General features: G+C 42.9%; 1 protein-coding gene across 9 annotated transcripts in view; it reads right to left on the bottom strand.

Annotated features, from left to right (window-relative positions):
* The window catches only part of PDLIM5 (PDZ and LIM domain 5), a 170,188-nt gene that overhangs the window by 70,008 nt on the left and 86,267 nt on the right, over positions 1–13,913 (bottom strand). For 4 of the 9 annotated variants that reach the window (XM_055140588.1, XM_055140589.1, XM_055140590.1 and 1 more), the window contains exons 4-5: positions 4,319–4,361; positions 2,933–3,024 (exon numbers count right to left, since the gene is read on the bottom strand). In XM_055140588.1, coding sequence (XP_054996563.1) covers positions 2,933–3,024; positions 4,319–4,361 — 135 coding nt within the window. Of the gene's footprint in view, positions 1–18; positions 36–2,932; positions 3,334–4,318; positions 4,362–13,913 lie in introns of all 9 variants that reach the window. The other 5 variants (XM_055140585.1, XM_055140586.1, XM_055140587.1 and 2 more) reach the window with 2 other exon arrangements.

The following is a 13,913-nucleotide window of genomic DNA, read 5'->3' as shown; positions in this document are numbered from 1 at the left end:
AGAAATGTAGATACTAACTTTGTAACTTGTGTTTTCTGCAAAGAGAGAAGCATGTTAGAGTATTACTATCACCTTATTTACTATATTCCGTATCTTCCAAGGCCTGGTTCTTCCAACTACCCGTGGGAAGTGTTAGAACACACTGCAGCTGAATGCGGCTGAGACTCATCCCAGCGGCCTGAGACTCACCTCGGAAAGCAGCGGTGCACTATAATGCAAGGGCCGGGGAAAGGAGGAGAATTCTCCTAATCTGCCTGCTGGAAAGAGCTTCCACCTTGGGATGGAAATTCCTATTTGGTTCTCAGTCAGAACAGAAACAGTAACCCAAGGCCATTAATTTGCCTCTGTAGAAGACTGGACACTGCTTAGAGCACCTAGTTTAATATTACTTACAAGAAGGAAGCAAAATGCTTACACAGAATTATTAAAATTACTAACATACTCATTATGTTATAGTATGTAAGTGGGTAAATAATCATTTCTCAGTAAAACTGCTTAATTAACAAGCACTTATTTATGCCATTTTTTTTCAAGGACAGGGTAAGGGGACAGGACCCCGGGTCTCACGCATGCAATCAAGCATCCTTTGACAGCTACCGTCCCAGACCCTTGCAGTTGTTAGTGTCTAATGTTTATTAATCCTACACAAATTTGGATGTGATGTCCATCAAACTGGCAAATTATCTTCAAGCACTAAAATAAACAGTAGTTCTGCTCTGAGGAAAATGATAGCTTAGGCATTTAACTTTATATCCTTTTGAACTCTAAATTTTTTGTTACTGGGAGATATTATTTTAATAAAATAACTGAAAAAACTTTCAAATGTGAGAAGTTTTGTTGCATTATTTTGCAACACTAAAATAACATGGGAAATTTAAGAATCACATAATTAGTAGAAACCATGCCAGTTATTTCAGAAAACCAGTTTGACACCTAATACAGAAACATATTCATCAATATCACAAAACACCTGCTCTTCAAAATGACACATCCTCGCCCAGTAAAGTGTGGGATGTGTCTCTGAGTTCCGTAATCTAAGCAGAGCGAGAGAAAGGACACTGCAGATGTGTCTAAGAATTCCACAAACGCCACTCTTTGTTTTCACAGAAAACACGCCTTCATTGTCTCACTACCATCTGGACAACATTCTAAACCAAGCCACTTTTATAAACACACCAGTTTGTGAAGGCAAAGCAGTCTTGCTTGTTAATGATGTGGGGTGTGTAGTAATTCCTATTCTCCTCAATTTTGCACAGTGCTGGATTCCGGGCATGTGCTCCAGAGCTGCTGTTGATTGATTAAGGGGCCACTAGTAAGGCCCTTTAAGTACACCACAGACTGCAGTGTCAGTTTGATCAAAACAAAAAAGCTTCAATTATTTCTAATATAACCACCACAGCTATATTTAGAAAACACAAAATTTAAGCTTGGTATGATTTCATGCTTTAAATGTAGTACTTTTCCATAATCCTTGCTCTTTATCGCTACAGTTTTCCATCAAGCAGACTTTCCTACAAAATCTCAACATGTGTTACTGAGGAGAAGAGTTTAGATCAGACGCTTTCTCCAACAGGTCTGTTTCCACTGCACTTTGGTGCCAGCATTTGATAGGCAGCAGCTGCTTTTTCAGAGTCAGTATTCTGCGTACTCTGAAATCTATTGTCTTGAAACAGACATGCCAAAAAATATGTCATCAAATGCACCTAAATAGCATACTCTTTCTCCTCCTCACATGAAAGAAGAGGTAACAATCTTTGGAAGATACCAATGTCCACACTGACACACCCCGAAGTACACACACACAACTACAGAAAGCCACCACAGCCACAAACACACATCCACCCGGAGCTCTCCGGGCGCTCCTGCTCCTCTCTCAGCAGTGGCCTGGAGCCCTGCCACCGTCTTCCCTGCAGTGCCCGGCTGCCATGGCAGCGGTGCTGAGGACAGCCGCCTTCCCTTTCGAGGACCAGCATTCGCGAGGAGTATCGCACAGGGCGGACTGACCCACACGGCCGCTCTCATTAGCCTTCCTGGGAGCCGGCACTGGCAAAAACTATCAAGTATGCAGATTATTCCCCTTCATTTTCTTTCGTTTCAGTCACAATAAATGTGATCAAAATGATTTTACAAAAATAACTGACAGAAAGGAATTTAGTCTTCAACTTCCAAGAGTAAAATATCATCTGCAAATGAGAGCTGCAGAAAACTGAACTCAACTTTTTTCTTTAAATAGTTTTTTAAAAACTGTGATAATTATTTTTAAACTTCAGTTACTATTTTATAATGTTCTATTTAAACTACTGAGTTTTAAATTTGCTCACTAAGAGGCATATTCGCTTATTTGCTTCTAATGCTGTAGAGCAATGCCTTGGGATTGCTACTCCATCACCGGGATGCTCTTAAGGACTGAATTTGCCTTTCCGCCTACTGGAAAGGCAGGTGCCAGCTGCCTGACCAAACCGCACACGTGATGCAGCTGTGTCCAGACTGGACTTGGTTTTGGTCTCTAACGACCACTTCTTCAATGGGGAAAGGCACCTTCCAGACTTCTCTCTCTCGGGGAAGGATGTAAAGGTTGACGCACAGACAACTGCTGTTTAAACTTTGGAGCCAATAACAGAACAGAGAATTTGGTGAAGCCAGATCCAAGGCCCGCCTTGCATTATAAGTGCCCGCTGCTCAACGCTGTGCCAGGCTTTGAGAAAGGTCACCGGGTTACTGCGCAGTTCAGGTCACGTCCAAGTGCACCCGTGGGCTCTGGTTAGCCTGTCCTCCCTTGCTGTGTGTGCAACACAGAGCTCCGTGTGGGTGAAGCCCACCAACGCCACCTCGCCTCTCCCCGGGGCAGAGGTGACGGGCGAGGCCTGGCCTGTTCCTGGAAGCCTCCTGGAAGAAGAGTTTGGGTAGAGCAGAAAACGCCCCGGCCACCTACCCATTTTGCTGTTTACTGTCCCCCTGGGATCCTCTTCTCTGTCCCTCCGCTAGCTCCTGGGCAGTCTCGGAACACGCGCTGGTGACTGCGGGCTGCCGTGGGACAGTAACTGCGGGTTTGCCAGCGGCCAGGCCGGGCGCGCGCTGCTCGGCACCGAGAACGGCGCTAGCGTGCAGTCCGGACGCCGCGGGCGGGGGGGTGGCAGCAGGGAAAGCGTGGGATGAGGAGGTCGCATGGGCGGGGGTGAAGGCGGACGATGGTGACGGGATGGACGTGACCCTGGGTGCAGACACGGAGCCAAAGGGCCGTGGTGCCTTATTGTAGGCCGCGCTGGCAGTGGGGGTGGCTCTGGGCACAGCAGATGTGATGGGCACAGGCTTAACTACTTCTTGGGGTTCTCCCTATGCAAAACAAAAACAAACACACACACCAGAAACGCCAATGCATGCAGAACAGGTGCACGGAGAGCACGCGGCAGGGTGTTAGGGGACAGACACAGCCTGGGGGAGCAGCCACACGCGTGTTCCGGAGGGAGGACAGGTAGTGAGGGAGCACCACATGCCAGTTAGGTGAGGGAGTGCCACGTGCAACGAGACCCACACCAACATGCAGACAGGAGCGGGCGGCTCAGACGCAGAGAGATTTCTTGTAAGAAGATTCCTCTCAGTTTTCCTGCTACTTAGGAAACAGCAGGAAAACTATTGAAAGCTTAAAGGCCATCTTATGTTTTAATTTGACATATTCCAAAGGAAAAACATTGGGGGCTCGAGCGACAGTACAGGGAGTAGGGTGTTTGCCTTGCATGCAGTTGATCAGGGTTTGATTCCCAGCATCCCATTTGGTCCCCCGAGCACCGCCAGGAGTAATTCCTGAGTGCAAAGCTGGGAGTAACCTGAGCATCACCGGGTGTGACCCAAAAAGCAAAAAAAAAAAAAAAAAAGGAAAAAAGGAAAAAATTTCAAATACTTCACAGCAAGCAAAACACCACTAACTGAAACATTTCTTCAAAAATATCATCTTAATTATAAATAAAAAGAAAAGTATAATCAGATTTGTAATGAAAAACAGGGCAATTTGAGAATACATGTGAGGGGGGAAAAAGAGTAGTTGCCAATAATCTAACAGTACCATTGAAAGATTGTTAAAATGCTATTAAAAGCCATTTTTGGTAACAACTTCTTTTTTGGAATTTGTCAATTAAAACAGGCAAATTAAAAGTGATTATAAGTTTAAATATGTTATCAATAATATGTGGCTTTGGAAATCACTTTGTATCAAGAAAATTGCACTGAAATAAGACTTCAATGGATGGCTTCAGAGAGAAATGGAAACGACAGTCTGCCCTGGGCACTTCTGGTACCTCAGGGTGCTAGAGCAGAAACACACCTTCTGGACCGGAACCGGCTCGGGCCTGGGCGTGGCAGATGCTCTAAGGGAAAGAAAAAGGAGAAAACTTGTTAACAGCATATTATTACATACCTGCCAAATTACCAGAAAATGTCATAATTCATGGCTTTCACTTTGGGTCATACTTCAACCTACTTGCCAGTTTGTGTAACTCAAACACTTACATACTCAGTAGTCATTAGTTCTCAGACACATTCAAAAGACAAACAGCATCTAATCCTTCTTGCTAACGTTCTTATGTTTAATCTTTAACTTAAACTATTTCCCATCCCAAAGGCAAAGTATAATAAGTCTTTATTTACAAAGTTTCCTTAAAACTAATGAGTTCAAAGTATCTGATTTTTCTTCTAGCAATTATGATCACAGATGCAGGCTGAGGTTTTTTGTAAAGATACTGAGTAAATTCTTATTGAACTGGGTCACTAAATGAGCTGTACTTTGTTCTTATATCTTTTGATCTTACATAAATTTGTCTTTTTGTAATGCTAAAATTAAACAGGTAATGTATAGGTACATAACAGCACTATTAATGTGGAAAGGAGAAAACAAGAAAAGATGGGTAAAATTCCATGCATACAGCTTGACAATTTCCAAATTTAAATAGATTTTTAACCAATACTTTATTATTGTCCCTATGTTTAGATATGGACTAACAACTGATTCAAAGCAATTACCTCATAAAATTATGACCAATTCCCAAAGCAATTGTGTTGTTTCTATGTTTATTATTAGTGTGTGACTATTATTACAATTTTCGGGTGATTCGGCTGAGTAATTACCTCGAGTGGTACTGTACTGTTACGTATACCACAGCAGACACCAGCACGAGACATGGGTGATTTGATGGGGACATATCTAATGACAGAACCGGTTTTGTTTTCCCACCCAGTGTTAAAGTACAGATTATGCTTTTCATTACCAGAAGAATTTTTCTCCCATTATATCACATACACCTGAGTATAAGACATAAAATTCAAGAAACTGGACAATCATTAAGTGTGGGATGAAGACCGTGAGCTAGAAATCAAAAGCTTATTTTACTTCCAGAGATAGCATCATCACAGGAACTTGACACAGGATGTGTAATATAATCAGAACCTAGTAATGAATTCTAGTCAACATTTTTCAGCAAGAACTGGATTTTCCAGTAACAACTAATTTGGTTAGCTAAAGTATGAAAATACAGACTAATTGGCTAATGAGAGGTTAATGAATGCTAATGTGTAGCTACTACAGTACAAAATTATACTATGTGCAACCACGTAACATTCCACGTATACCCTTAAATAAAAAATTTCTCTTTTAGCTTATGGGACATTATAATCAGCAAAGGAAACAAGTTCAATTATCTAACAGTGGGATCTTCCTTTCATTCATAATTAGATGCAACCACAAAGATTATACTTATTAAACCACCTAAGACATCACCGAACACAAAGGGCCGTAATAAAGCAGATGGTATCTTTCTCAATCTAGACACGTTAAGATGTTAGGAGCTCTTCGAGAAACATAGAAACAACTGTGGGACTAGAGCATTAATTCAGAATGGAGGGTGTTTGCCTTGTATGCAACCGACCCAAGTTCGATCTCTAGTATTTCATATGGCCCCCTGTGCACCACCAGGAATAATTCCTGAGTGCAGAGTCAGGAGTAATTCCTGGGCACCATCAATTGCGACATACATAAATAAATAAACAAATAAATTTAAAAGATTAAAAAAAACAATTTGTAAAAAAGTTGACTTAACAGTCATTCTGTTTCCAACCTCAAAATAAAGGAACTCACATGTCATTTTCGTAACTGTCCCTAATTTGTTTAGATGTGATCCCAGATCTCACCTACACAAGGGTGTTTGTCCTTATGTATACACTATTAGCAACTAGAAATACAGCTCTAGAATGTTCGTTTTTCATGGTTTTTTAAGTCTAAACTCTTACTTCATTGGGAAATAAGGAACATTAAATTGTCATAACATACTTTATGATCGCAAGTTCCAAAAATACAGCTTGAAATTTTGAGTTCACACATAAAGAAAATTTGAATGTGCTTTTTGTTTCTCATTTTGCACGAAGTCCCAAAAGTGTATAGCACAAAGTAACACAAGCAAAGCAGAGAGATGCAAAATGCCTTCAAAATCCCAGAGCAGAGTCTAGGACACATAAAAACACAACTTTGTAGGACTACAATTAAACATCAAATAAAATCGTTGACACGGCAATAAATATTACTTCTGTTGGTTTACTTATCTAACTACCAAAGAAGGTTTCTATATAATCAATGAAACTTAGGTTTCTTTGAGTAATTTTATTACAAGCCTATCAAGTGTTTATCTGACCTCTTTCAACTAAGTGTTTATCTGACCTCTTTCAGATATTTATAGGTTCTCACAACTAAGTCATGTAATTTTTTGAACCCTTCTGTTTAAAATGGTCTTCACTTTAGTGTTATTTGCTTTTCAAAGAAAACAGAAGAAATCAACTTGTTCTCAATAAAAATAGTTAGAGAGGTCATCCAGGGGTTAAGCACTTAAGGCTAAGCTGACCAATCTGGTCCACAATACCACCTATAGTGCTCCCAGGGCCACGGGGCAGGGGGGTGGGGGAGAGCCTCTGGGCACAGAGCAGGGGGCTAGCAGTGAGCACTGCCAGGCAGGGTCCACCCTCCACCCCACATATCAGAAAGAATAACAGGAAAACACTTTCACACACAGCAGAGGATAAAGCCTAGAACGCGATATCACCTAGGGAAGACCAGGATGCTGCACGACCCTTCTAGCTAAGTACAGTTACACACGTTTAAGACATTAAAGCAAATGTTGTGTTCACAAAACATGACAAACGGTAACAGCAAACTAAGCCACACTTCTTACTTGAAAAGTCAAGATTTTTCAATATTCCTTTGCAGTCCTTCTGGGAACATACACTGTTGGAAGAACGACTGCTGGCATACTCTTGGGAAAAGTGGCCATTCGTGAATGAAAAGCTCTGAGAAGCCCAGAGAGACAGTCCAGCAGGTGCTTGTCTGCACACAGCTAACCAGGAGGATCCCTGGCACCCCACAGGGCACCTACCAGCAGAGCCAGGAGCGACCCTTGAGCATCACGTGGTGCGCAGGGCTGATTCCCGGCTCTGCACTCAGGGATCACTTGGGGGCCGGGGGGGGGGGGGGCTCAGTCCACATGACGCCGAGGATTAACTCAGGTCGCCGTACGCAAGGCAAGTACGTTACCTGCTGTACTGTCACTCTGGTCCCAGGAAACACACAAAGTAACCTTCCTTAGTCTAAAATCCTTATTGAAGTCCCTTAAAGTAACTAAAATTAAGTGAAACAAATTCTACAGTCTGTAAAATCCTTGAAAACATTTGTTAAACACATGATCCCGATCCCGTTTATCAAACTAGTTCTGTCTTGAATTTTATAAAATAATGCAATGTTCTGAGCATAATTTAATCAAGGTTTAAAGACAACCCCTTTTCCTTCTGAAATTAAGTATCAGATCCTATATATTCCCGGAGAAAATTGTAATGCATGGATGAGAAAACTATTTTCAAATTAAATGTTTTTACACTTTCTTTTGGGAAAAATATTATATTTGAAACCTATCCCTTTACTTTGAAAATGAGCAAATGAATTTCAAGGAATATTACAACAGTTTTTTAAAAGATACAACTATTAATTTTTACTGCACTTTTCAAATTTGGGAGAATATGCAATGAGCTACTTTTCGCCTTTCCACTATGGTGAGAAGCACAAGTAACTCTGGAGTAGCGTGGGATCTGCAGACTAGCAAGAGACCCCAGCTGTGGCTCGGTGCCATGGGTGCAACAAGCTGCTCATTGTTCTCTGTCCCCCAGCCTAGCGCCAACACACAGCGCACACCATGGACAGTGGGACACCAGCGTGCCACCCAGACTCAGCACAGGACAAAGCTGCCCGGGAGGCGACCTATTATCAAAGACGACCTATTATCAAAGTTGATGGATTTTTATAAGAGCAGTCATCCACAATGAAAATTTCTCATGCATTGCAAACAAATCCAGAATGTTTGATTAAGCTATTCAAAGAAATTCTAAGTTACGGGAGATTTTATATATAGAAACCAGAATTGTAAGACTGTGGCTAGAAGAAGTGTAAAATAAGTAATGCTACAGACAGCTCAATCAGAGATCAGGTTCAAAGGACTCACGGACAACTGCATTTCAGAAAACCCAAGTACTCTTCATTTCACTCAGTGGTCACATATAAGTTACAGCTAATTAATGCATTTTTCTGAAACTACTTTTTAAAACATGTTTTTAGATAATAAAAGTGCTGAAAGATTGTTCACGGTGTTTAAATGAGGAACTAAGCAAAAGAAGCAATCTGATAAAGATGATTTACATTACCCGGTATGTTTTGGTGAGTCCTTCAGCCAGATCTATTATACTTAACTCATAAGCATTTGTCCAGGAAGGAGAATTTTCGAGCATCTCCTGTGAGATTAGCTCTCTCTACGTTTCCCACCACACAAGCCATCTTCAGTCTCACTGACCTCAAGACCCATAAACACTGAGGGACATCGTTAATCACTTTAATTGCAAAGTTGTCAATTTGCAATAACAAAGCAACTCCAGGGTGGGAAAAAGTGAGCACTCAAGTGTATAGAACTGTCACATTAAACAATTTCCCCAGTATCTTATTGCCCCTCTAGCTACTTTTGTAAAACCTCAGATGGTAAACATTTAAATGGTGTGTAGAAATAAATGCTTGTTTTTTTACTAAGTGATTTGAAAACATGGGAGGACTGCTGTTCTAAAGACAGGAGCCAAAACAATTCCACGCCAGCATATACGTGTGCATTAACAGAATATTAACAGACTGACTCTCTTCCTCACTCTTTCTAACCTATTTTTAGGAATAAAATACTTCTAAATCCTAGACAGAAAGAAAGAACCCAAATTTTCCTGAAGAACAGGATCAAGAGGACAAGAAAGAGGACAGATGGAAACGGTCATCGTGCCAGCCCAGAGTCCAGCCGGGACCCTCTGCGTCCTGGGGTTCCACTGACTGTGGCTCTCAGAAACCTGGAAGTAGCAGTTAGCACTGGATTCCAACCTGGTAGGTCTGAATATTTCCCAAAGGGAGGTGTAAAGATCCTTTCAGATAACCACGGCAGCTGAGAAGAAATGTCCATCACTGCTGCATATCGAGGCAGAAGGGAGGTGGGGGAGGGAAGGACTCCTACTGAGCCTCTCTGGCCCACTCCTTAAAGGAGAGCATATGGGAGTGGGGGATAAGAAGGGATCAAACTCAGGAGAAAGAAATAGCTCTCACTATACAAATAACGAGAGCATCAGAGTCAGCTCTGGCAAACACTCATCTTGACTCAAAATCCTGGGAGTCAGAAAGGAATGGAAGAGTGATAGGGCAAACAATCCCCTGATAACCAGCCACACAATAGCCACCACACACACTGGAGTGACATATCTCATCAGTGAAACAACCTTAACTTTATTTAATCTCGTGAACAATACCAATTTAAGAATATCACAAGGACACAACATAAACACAGCACCACCAATACTTTCTCCAATCTGTTTTTCATGGAAGTGTGATCTGAACAGAAATATTGGCCACAGCTTACTGTGTGTGTGTGTGTGTGTGCTTTCAACAATGACATCCTCTAGCACAGAACTAGAAAGATGATAACCCCCCACCTTTGATAAGGGGGAAGCTTTAGAAAAGTCTCACACTGACACCTAGCTTCGTCCTCTACTCTAATCATCTCCCTTGTACTGGTATGCCCTAAGAAAACCATACTGAACACAACAGGAATAGACTATCAAAATAGCCTCCTTAAAAACTCATATGCACAAACGGATCTTAAAACTTCACAAAGACTTGCAATATATGTACTCTACGTTCAAAACGTGCTCGTTTCTACTCCGACAGGACTGAGGACTGACCCCCTGGGCTGGCAGAGCATGGGCACCAGCCCTCTGAGTCATCTACCTGACCCCCTCTAGCCTGTGACCTTAAGGCCCCATTATTCTCATACAAGGCATTCAAGTTACTGGTATAAAAATCCCTAATTTTCTTTCTAAATAACAATTATTCGTCTTCCAGAACCATTTTTACTTCTAACTCATCCATCATTCTTCTAAGGTGCGCCTGCTGAAACCCAGGAGGGCTGCTTCAGTGTAAGGGCCCCCCCTTCGGGAGGCCTGGGTTTGTCCCCAGCACAACCCGCTGAGCCCCACAGGCACAGAGCCAGAGCAGCACCTGAGCGCTGCCGGGTGTGGCCCCCACACAAAGAAACAAAACTCGGACTCAGAGAACTGTGAGTGAAAGGGGCTGTCCTGCAGTGACGTCCCCCTCGCCTAACCACCGCCTCAGCCCCGGGACGCGTGGCTACCTTTCCGGGCCAGGGAAACAGCAGCACCACCCCGCAGAGTGCGGATGACAGAAGCTGGTTCATTACGCATTTCCATGTCCGTTTATTTTTAATTTTTTCTGAGGAATGTATTACTCACCATTAAAGTGGAAAAGACTCAAAGCAGAATGGCAAATAAAGCCAATGCCAGTTAGGGCCTCAAAGACCAGGAAACCACAATAAATTTTTTAAATTCGCATATTGGCCAAGTCATTGCTATGCATTTAGTACAGGCCAAGAGAGACAACAGCAAACTGCCCAGGTTTCCATACGAGTTCCTCCCTTCACTAGCTGTTCCCTCAGTAGAGTCACTTAAGCTCCCTCTCACTTATTTTTGCATCTGTTGGTAAGAATAGTAACTCTTATAGTTACTGTGAAAATTAAAAACTGTGGGGCCAGCCCTCAGGTCTCAGTCTTGGCTCCTGGTAGTGCTCGGGAGAATCATATGGGTGTTGGGGATAACATGCAAAGCAAGCATCCAACCCTCTGTGCTATCTTCTCAGCCTTGAATTTTTTCTTTCCTGGCTTTGTTCCCCACATCTGGTGGTACTCAGGACTTACTCCTGTCGCTGCACTTGTGGATCTTGCCTGGAGGGCTCAGGGGACCATATGGGGTGCCGGGATTGGTGGCTGCCTGCAAGAGGAGATAGAGGCGTACTACCTGACCCTGACACTGACTGGTAGAAGGGTTGTAAGGTGCTTGGATTGTGTTTTTCATATATATGGAAACTGTGAGTAGTCACCTTTGATGCTGCTCATTCCTCAAGCCTGAAAATTACCGAGAATAGGTCACTATAATAGGTTATTATGAAAATTTTCCAGGCCCTAGGTTTTTATGAGAAAGACAAGAGTTTAACACTAAACAGAGCACATCTTTGTGAAAGCTACTTCGAGTATGTCGCTTCAGGAATGTCAGGTTTGGGTTACCATAGTAACAAGGAGTGATGGAAGTGACTGGAAACGGAGAGAGGAAGAGACCACCCTTGAAATTTGAGGCCCCTACCCAGCCCCCAGTCCACCAATCAGACAAAGGTACGCCTTCTAAGCAGGTGTTTCTCAGCACAAAGGCTGGCGTGGAGACTGGCGCCTCCGAGAAGGCAGGCAGCCAAGAGAGCAGCAGAGCCCCCTCAGCAGAGTGACGCCCAGGTCTCCTCTGCAGCCACTTTCAGGCAGCTCCTCCCTGAGCCCCAGCAGCCGGAGGACGAGGCTCTCCAGGGAGAGCGACTCCGGCACCTGCCCTCAGCGGGCACAGGCTGGGCCTGGGGTGGCTCTACAGCCCCCTCAGCAACAAGAAGCAGAAGCCACACAGGAAAACACACCGCGTAATGACCTGGTGGGGACAGACTCCACTCCAGGCCCCCTGCAGAAACTCAACACACTGACATTCGCTTCAAAAGTGCTTGGAAACTGTCTGAGGAAACTAAAACTAAAGCTGAAAACAGGCATGTAACTATATTCAGTGCGCTTCCCTCTCTCTCCTCTGCAGCAACCAAAAGCAATGGGCACATTAATTATACACCAGAGTTAGGAGCTGTGTCCACAGGCCACACTCAAGACTCTGGGTGAGCTATCACCTCAGTTAGTGTTAGAATTCACATTTAGAACTGAACTTGCACTGTAAGTTTTGTTCCTGTTTTCACATGCACAACACAGAAGTTGGGCTGCTTTCACATGTGGTCTTATTTTCAAATGTCTGTCAGATAAAACTGCAATTAGGCATCTCACTGATCTGTTTTCTAGGGAAACCTACCCCAAAACAAACAGTGCCACATGCTTTAGTTGGGTGTTTGTAAGAGAACAAGATGGGACATGACTCAGGGCTCTCTGTGCTGATTATGTGTCTGAGGGGATTTCTGTAAAGACAGCCCTACAGTCTAAATGTGCTGGGATATTCACAAGGACTGCTAAGGAGAAAAAAGGTTACTTAGAAGAACATTTGTAGAAAGGAAGTCATAAAAATAGGTCTAGATAGATGGCTCATATAAAATAATTATAGCTTACCATTTCATAGTCACCAAAAATATTTGCTGTAGTCTAGCTACTTGTATTTTATAGAATTGCTCTCCTGGGACCATCTCCATCTCAGACTACAGTGCTCAGGCCAGATCAGTCTTTCCTATCCCTAGCAGGGTCCTAGTCTCGTCATTACTTTTTGGATCATGACAGCATTTGTCTATGATCAAGCTCTTAACTTATAGTTAAGAATTAGGCGCTTTGGCCAGGCCCATCTCGATGCCAGGGTAGCACATAACTCACCGCTTGCCCAGGATCCATCCCGTCCCTCGTCGGGACCCTGCTTTTGGGTTGCTAGGAACTGAGGGCAACTGAGGCTTAAGTGGAGAAAGCAGATGCCCGGGAATGACTAATATTCGAACCAATTAAGTCCCAAGCTACAAAAGCATAATATTGTCTTCTTGTGTCTATACAAAAAGGACATGGCTCTGAATTAACTATGAAAAGGACTCAAGGAGAAGAGAAAAACAATATTTACAAGTCAACAGAACGCTAAGAAAGAAGTTACAAATAAACACAGAGGAATGGGAGCACTGTAACAGGAGTAACCCAATAAATCTAAACTATCAGAGGCTATGTTATCCTACACTGGACACTAAGAAAAATAGACCAATTTCTAAAATTTGACAAAATCTTTGGTAAAGCCTTAAGAAATCAAAGAAATACATAAGACTGGATGTGTCATTTACACTGACATTAACAATTTAAAAATCATTAAGGAAAAAAAAAGAAAGAACTGGAGCAATAGCACAGTGGGTAGGGCATTTGCCTTGCACACGGCCGACTTGGGTTCGATTCCTCTGTCCCTCTTGGAGAGCCCAGCAAGCTACCAAGAGTATCCTGCCTGCACAGCAGAGCCTGGCAAGCTCCCCATGGTGTCTATGATATGCCAAAATTAGTAACAAGTCTCACAATCGAGTCATTACTGGTGCCCGCTTGAGCAAATCGATGAACAACAGGACGACAGTGCTATGACAGTACAGTGCTAAAAAAAAAAAATAAAATCCTAAAATTTCTTTTCAAGGTATCTTGTTAGGTATAAATCTTGGTCTATGTCAAGTTACCACAATTTTCACTTAGTATAGTTAAAATTCCTCATTCCGTAATGCTGTTTTGCTTAGTCGCCAAGAGCACTGCAGATACCTACCC

Source organism: Sorex araneus, chromosome 5 (assembly GCF_027595985.1).
Source record: "Sorex araneus isolate mSorAra2 chromosome 5, mSorAra2.pri, whole genome shotgun sequence".
Lineage (NCBI taxonomy): Eukaryota > Metazoa > Chordata > Mammalia > Eulipotyphla > Soricidae > Sorex > Sorex araneus.
Note: the sequence above shows the minus strand (reverse complement) of the source record. Positions and strands in the feature narration are given on the sequence as shown.